Source organism: Centruroides vittatus, unplaced genomic scaffold (assembly GCF_030686945.1).
Source record: "Centruroides vittatus isolate TY-2023 unplaced genomic scaffold, ASM3068694v2 contig_3044, whole genome shotgun sequence".
Lineage (NCBI taxonomy): Eukaryota > Metazoa > Arthropoda > Arachnida > Scorpiones > Buthidae > Centruroides > Centruroides vittatus.
In genome coordinates, this window is record NW_027121954.1 from 7,238 (window position 1) to 15,164 (window position 7,927).

Genomic DNA, 7,927 nt, shown 5'->3' on the forward strand with positions numbered 1-7,927 from the left:
ACACTAAAAATTTATTTCTTTGCAGGGAATTGAATGAATGTTCTGAATTATAATTTTTTATAAATTTTTGTCACAGATTTTGACAATTATTACATATAAAATTGTTCTGTAAATAGAAAATATATTCTCACCTATTTACATTACTAATTTCTTTTAGTAATTGATCTGATGAGGATGTGATGTGGACGGTGAAATTTCTTCTATATTTACATCATAACCCATAGTGATATTTTCTAAAATCTGAAGTATTTATTGAGATTTAAAAATAGAAGAATAAAAAATAATTTTAAAGATTACAAAAATAATACATACTTCTGATGCAGTTGGTTGCATATTTTCATTTATTTCAGTTTCTGAAATATTTGAATGTGTTCTGGAAAATAAGTATAATAATACTATTATATGAAATGTACTACTTGTACCTTAAATAAATTTTATTTTTTTAGTAGTTTTCTATCATTTTAAAATGATTAATGTAAAGATTCTTACTCTCTAGCTTCTACCACATCAGCTAAAAACTGTAATTGTGAATAGAACATCCATTTTGGGTTTTTTGCTTCTAAGCCATTGTGGATAGCTCTGAACTGATCAAACAGATTCTTCCACAATTTCTTGCATCTAGATATTGCAAATATAAAAACTACTACGTAATTTAACTCATGAATAAATTATCAATTTTATATTCCTCATTAATCACAAGAGCTTCTGGTTATATTGCACGTGTCCGGAGACAAAGAAAAGCACGGTATATCCGACAATGCGATATAACGAAGTAATAAAAATTCTGAGCATATATTAAACAGATTATACATGCTACAGAATCTGTTATATCTGCTCAGTATTTTTATGTGCAAGTGTTTCTGGTATAAAATAAGTTTGTTACGTCACTAAACAGAAATTTACTGTTTTTGAGTGTCTTCAGCTATTTGATTCCATTTTGCATGTAAAATGTTTTGATTCCTGTGATCAGGAAGTCGTTTATCCCATACTTCTGGATGTAAATAAATCTAATTTATTAATTTTTCTTTTATGGCTGGTCCGCCATCTTGTTTGCTGGAAGAAGCCATTTTATACTCCTTTATGAAGGCGCACATGCACCGTTCAGCAAGAACTGGCGAGATGCTGTAAAGTACTATTTTTAGTATCTTAGGAAACCGACACTAACTGCGGCTGGTAAAACTTCCGTTAACCTAATGGGAACTTTAGATTAGTTTGCCAGGCTTGAACTTTTATGCATGCACCGAAAAAATTAGTAAGAATAATGACAAATATCAAGTCAAAGCAAAAGTTTCAAATAGTCAAATTCGATTTACTAATTAAATATATGTGCAATTGTTGATTTTCATTAATAAATTTTGTTTTGGATTATAGACAAGTCAACCCGACAATAAAACTCAGCTACTTAGCTTAACTTAATATTAATTCCCCTTTGAAAATTCAACAAGTCAAATACTTAAGAACTAAGAACAAAATCTCTTACGAACTAAACATCTATCCATCACCTTACTATAGTAGGAACCTGTTTCCTCAATCTTATTGCTATCGTCAAATCGAATTCCTCTTTAAACCGTTAAATTGCCTAATTTCTCAATCTGGACTTTGCCTCGAATTTTTCACTCGGTAGTACACCTTGACCAGGAATCACCTCGATCGTCTTCAGTTAGCGTGCTGGTTTTATGCTGTGAGGAGACGTCACAATTCAGCTAGGTTACTCCCCTTATTTACATACATAGTTTTTCTAACATCAAATTTCTTTTTGGCAGCTTCAATTCTCCAACAAAATCTTATAGACCGTTTACAAAGCTTTAGCACAATTTTCTGGGATGTTTCATGACGGTTTAGTAAGTATTTCTTTTCTAGTGAGTGTGGGGATTCCCCCCTCCATATTTTTTCTGTGGACTGTTTATTTCCACTGGGCAGGGCAAGTGCGCGAGATTTTTTTCCTACTGCGCTCGTTCTTTCGTGAGTTGGTTTATTATCATCTTTTTTGGTTACTAATAAGAGAGTGGTGGAGAACCTTCGTCCTAACTAAACATAAGCCCCAAACAAAATATAATAATAAAATAAAAATAATGCTCGGACTCAGTTCCTTACAAAATGAAATGAACTGACACAGGATTGAAGTTAATGAGAGTGCTAATATCACAGCATGTGACATTGTCAGCAACAGGAGTGAATCCGGCTGAACTATTGATGGGCTGGAAGTTGCAGACTTGCATAGATAATTGCTATACCTGAGTGAAAGAAGGCAACAGTGAGAAAGTATAAATAAAATCTCTGCATCGAGCCTTCCGAGTGGGTGATCCAGTTTGTTTGAAGCTTCAATTCCGTCTAACACTGGACCCCAGCTGACATCACAGATGTGATTGGAAATGTTGCTAATTGGGCCCGTACAGAGGATGTTCAGATAATTATGTGACAGACAGACCAAATTTGACCACGTTTTTCAGAGGAAACTGCAGCCAAACTGAAAAATGAAGAGTAGTCTCCCAATGACAAGTCGAGATGGAAGAGCAAGTTCCAGACAAAATGGAACAGAGTTTGGATACACCTATCAGCAACCCCAGAGAGGAGCGTCAGCCACACATAAGACAACCTCTGACGTATTGGAAACATTATATATCGGACACTGTGCTTGACACACCCGTTACACATTGTGGTAAGACGCAACATGGCACTCCTTCCCTCTTAGAAAGATTAATAAACTATGTAACTGAGGGCAGTGCCCTCTTCTTTAGTTTGGCCCTGTTCTGGATTCACAAGACGTATGTAAAATAAATGTGTAATGAGCTAAACTTCATATCAATTCATTCACTTCTTTGGCACTATTATTGTGAGATTCACGGAAATTTTACAAATTGTAAAATCAAGCCTTTTTTGGTGTATCATTCTGAAAATCCTTGAGCATTTAAGGCCCATAAACTACTAAAGGAGAAAACTCCAAGTTATGTGGAGGGCAAAGGCTTGGGTTACTCGACCATTTTTTTTGAATGGGTAAATCTGGTCTACGGTTCAGCTGTTAAGAAATATTTGCTGGAAAAAAACAAGCATCTCAGAGGCAGGTTGATCCTTGACAATGCCCCCACTCACCCCCTAGTCTTGAAAATGATATCCTTGATCAGTTCAACTTCATTAAGGTCCTCTACCTACCAATCAATGGACCAGCAGTGATTTCTAACTTCAAAAAATTATACACCAAGCATTTGTTCAGGCGATGTGTTGAAATGACTGAAGATACACTTACCAATCTTACACTGCGTGAATTTTGGAAAGACCACTTCAACATAGTAATGTCTGGGCAGGAACTGACTCTTCATACAATAAATTCAGCCTGGAGGAAGTTGTGGTGTTGTCCCACAGGATTTTAAAGAATTCAAACCTGAATTGGATGAAATTGTATCACTTGGGAAGCCCATGGAGCTGGAAGTTGAGGAGGAGGACATCAAGGAGCATCAAGACGAGTTGAATATTGATGATTTGAAGGAGCTACAGGTGACACAACACAGAGATCCCTCAAGAGTTTAGTAAAGATGAGGGTGAGGAGGAGGAGCTTATAACTTTGGCAGAAATAAAAGAAATCTTGAAGTGTGAGATAAGCAGGGGGTCGGGTTAATTCCTTTCTGACCACTTCATCTGCACGGGCTGGTAAAACCCAATCTCGGAGTTGTCGAATGGATAGCAGGGCAAAATGAGTGGGGAGTGTGTCGGTAAGTTGACAGGTTTTAACATAACCAAAATAAAAGTTATGTATATCCTAGATTTAGTATAGAATAATCTATATGCAGTTAAATACAAGTACAAATACTCCTATCAGGAGGAAAGCCAAACAGTTCTACTTAGTTCGAGCATGCACTTCGCAGACTATTTCCCAAGTTCTAAGATTTTTGCTTGCAGAGAGTTTACAAGTTTCTAGACCCCAAAATACTTCTCTTATGCATAGCAAAGAGTCAATTCCACAAACTTCGTTGTATGGAAGGGTCGTTGTCGTGGATGTTCTTCCAACAGGTGTCTTCTCCTCTTCTTGGGTCCAGTCCGACATATAGAGGTCCAGGAGACATAATGCACACGATGTCCCGATGTAACTTCCCGTTTAATCGCTCTCCCTGAGTTCTGGTGACTCGCTTTTATCTCCTTAATGCGGGACAGGGGGTCACATGATCGTCAAAGGTTGACAATAACAGTGCTGAGTTGGCATTTACGTGTCAATGGTTCACACTGGCCATATTGTTGCTCAGTTTAATGACATTTGCCTAAGTCATTTTAGAAACATTTTAAAAAGTAGGCAAAGCCAAACCTGTTTAGATAGATATTTTATCAAGCGATCTCTATCCAGTGAATGTGCTGGTAGAAGTGAAGGAAAGCAAAAAGCAGTAAATAAAAATTAAAAAAAAATATAAAACAGTACTTTACAAAGTTATTGTTACATAATGTTATCTTCTATTTTTTTTAGTATCTTAGGAAACTGACTATAATTACAGTCGGTAAAACTTCCGTTAACCTAACGGGTACTTTACGCGGATTTGAGATTAGTTTGCCAGGCCTGGGCTTTTAAGCGTGCACCGAAAAATTAGTAATAACGATAAATATCAAGTCAAATCAAAAGTTCAAATATATTTAATTAGCAACTAGAACGTACTACATACAAATATCAATAATTTCAAACAAAATGTATTAACGAAAATCAACAAGTCAACCCGACAATAAACTTAGCTTAACTTAATAGTAATTCCCCTTTGAAATTCGACAAATCAAATACTTAGCAACTATGGACAAAATCTCTTACTAATTAAACGTCTATCGTTCACCTCACTATACGAAGAAACTATTTCCTCAATCCTTTCGATATCGTCAAATCGTCAATCGAACTCCTCTTTAGCACCTTGGATCGTCCAATTATCAATCTGGACTTCTATCAGAAAATACTTCGCTTTCGAATTAACCTCGCTCTCACAGTCGCCTCGATTTGGAAATCACCTCTCCTTCTTCGGTTAACGTACGGGTTTTATACTGTGAGGTGACGTCACACTTGAGCTGGGTTACTTATCTTATTTACATACTTAGTTGCTAACATTAACTTTGTTCTGGCAGCTTTAAGTTTCCGACAAAGCTTATGATAAATATTTTGTAAACGGTTTATAATTTTCTGGGATGTTTAAGACGGTTTATCAAGTATTTCTCTACTAGTGATTGTGGGGACTCCCCCCCTTTTTTTTCTGCGGACTGTTACTTCCGCCGGGCAGCGCAAGTGCGCAAGATGTTTCCTATGGCGCTTATTTCTCCGTGAGTTGTTTTTTCTTCATTTTTCATTACTAACAAGAGAGTGGTGGGGAACCTTCGTCCTAAATAAACATCCCGAAAGGAGGGGTGGAAAACATCCAGACAGCTGAACAGCTACGTCCCATCAGTTTGCTGTCGGTCCCGGGTAAAGTGCTTGACGGCCTCATAATAAATCGAGTAAATCACTACCTTTATAGCAAAAACCTTCTACACAAGAATCAGTACGGCTTTATAAAAAATAAGTCAACTTATCATGCCATTCAAAGTGTCACAAACTATATTGATAACGCTTGGAGTAAAGACAAACATGCTTTGCTCATTTCAATCGACTTTAAGAATGCCTTTAATACACTGTGGTGGCCCGCCCTGATGCACCAGCTGAAGAAATTTAAATGCCCAGGGAACCTATTCAAGATTCTTAACAGTTATCTTTCTGTGCGGATCGCGGGAGTATACAGCAACAACGACTGTATCTCTCGCCCTATCTCAAGAGGCTGCCCTCAGGGATCTCGTTCAGGGCCGGGTTTATGGAATATTGCGTATGATGGTCTTCTACAACTGAACAACGACGATAATCATCCCAGCTCATGGATGTTACAGGGATACGCTGATGATACCCTGCTGATGCTTGCAAATAAGAACAACGAAACACTCTAAAAACACGCAAATGAAATATTGGGAAAAATCAACGAGTGGTGCGATGAAAACAAGCTTCAGATAAATTATAAAAAATGTGAGTGTATGACATTTAGTAAAGGAAACCAACTCAAGAAACCCTTAAGGATAATTATCAACAACACCACAAATTTAAAGTATTTGGGCATCACCTTTGATCAAAATATGAAGTGGACCACCCATATAAACAATATAACGAATCGGGCTTTAAAAATTTCTAATGCTCTTCAATGTATTTGCCACAAAGATTGGGGCCTTAACGATAAAGCGACAAAAATAATTTACACGGCCTGCATTGAAACTATTATCCTTTATGGTGCCCCGTTTTGGGCAGAAGTCGCAGATACCATAAGGACTAAAAAGAAACTAAACAAGGTCCAAAGGCTAACTCTTCTACGCCTTAGTAAAGCATACAAAACAGCCCCTACCTCTACCCTCCAGGTTCTCCTAGGTATCCTCCCAATCCACATTAAAGCAAAGGAAGAGATGTGGAAGTGGCATATTCTGAAAAATGGCTACATAGACAATAACTGTAGTGACATCTACAAATATATTGATATAGGCTTCTTCCCAAACCTAGATAAAAAGTTCATGCACCAACTTATCTCTAGCATCAACATCAGTAGACAAATTAGAAATTACCATCCAAGCTACAAGAATAACATAACTATCCTGGACCTTAACGATCAACCAAACCCTTCCATTCAAATTTTTACCGACGGGTCAAAGTGCAACGATAAAGTGGGCTCCTCCTTCATTGTCAGGGACTGTAATACCAACGATTTTACTCATCATGCAAGCTTCCGCCTTGCTGGCCAGTGTACAATTACTCAAGCGGAACAATACGCCATTTATAAAGCTTTAAACTTCATCAACAAAAACAAAATTAAAAACCGTCATATAAGGATCTGCACCGACAGCCAAACGGCAATTAAAAAAGTCCATAATCATAGCGGCTCTATCTCTGAACTTATTTACGACGAGATCAACAAAAGCTACAACAACCTTATAGCTTTCTCTTGGGTACGTGGACACACGGGTGTCGAAGGTAACGAGAGGGCGGACAGCCTCGCAAAACAGGCGGCTGCCTCCTCTGCTACTGTCTGCTACTCAGAAATGTCTGACACCAGTGTGAAATCCGTTATCCATAACACTGCCATTCAGCTATGGCAGCAGGAATGGGAAAATAACAACACCGGTAGAACTACGTATCTGTTTTTCCCAGACATTCTTTCTAGACTGAACAATAAGTTCTTCCACACAGATTATTATATTACCCAGATTACGACAGGACATGGCAACCTCCGTCAATACCTTCATCATTTCAAGCATAGTGACCAGCCATTCTGTGATTGTGACGATAACTCAATACAAGACATTACACATTTTATTTTTCATTGCCCTAATTTTGACAACTTCAGGGTAAATCTTGAACGGACTGTTCTCATTAAAGGGCACAATTGGCCATGCCAACTAAACAAGCTCGTAGAAGATAAAGACATCTTCAGTGCCCTCGAAGATTTTATTATGATCACCAAAGCCTTGGAGCCATCATACCACTAAAATATTAACAAAACTTGCACAGTTTCTTCACATTGCAGGCACATAGTAGCTTGTAGTAGATCTTTAACTGTCTTGCCTCTGACAGTTTTGCGCGCAATTGTAGTCATTGTATAATTGTTAATTAAAAACAAATAAATGCATTATTAGTTTACATTACCTATCTTATTGTAACCACAATGGGCAACTTTTCTGTTTTATTTGTTAATACAGTCCAATTCTAGTAATTGTCAACTGTAAAAATTTCAACGCATGTTACCATGGCAGTCAACATGATCCTGTTTCTTTGTAAACCGTCCATCTGTAGACATCTCATTGTACATTGTAATTATATAATGCGTTTTTCTGTTTAATCCTCTAAACTCTGCTGTAACCAAGACGGTAAATATTTTTGTACATTTGTCTTATGCGTTTT

The 7,927-nt window shown here is 37.3% G+C and overlaps 1 protein-coding gene across 1 annotated transcript; it reads left to right on the top strand.

Annotated features, from left to right (window-relative positions):
* The first annotated feature begins 6,438 nt into the window (after window positions 1–6,438).
* On the top strand, window positions 6,439–7,515 carry LOC136972848 (uncharacterized). The gene has a single exon (XM_067267483.1). It carries the CDS (start codon window positions 6,439–6,441, stop codon window positions 7,513–7,515), a length of 1,077 nt encoding a protein of 358 aa, XP_067123584.1.
* Window positions 7,516–7,927: the final 412 nt, after the last annotated feature.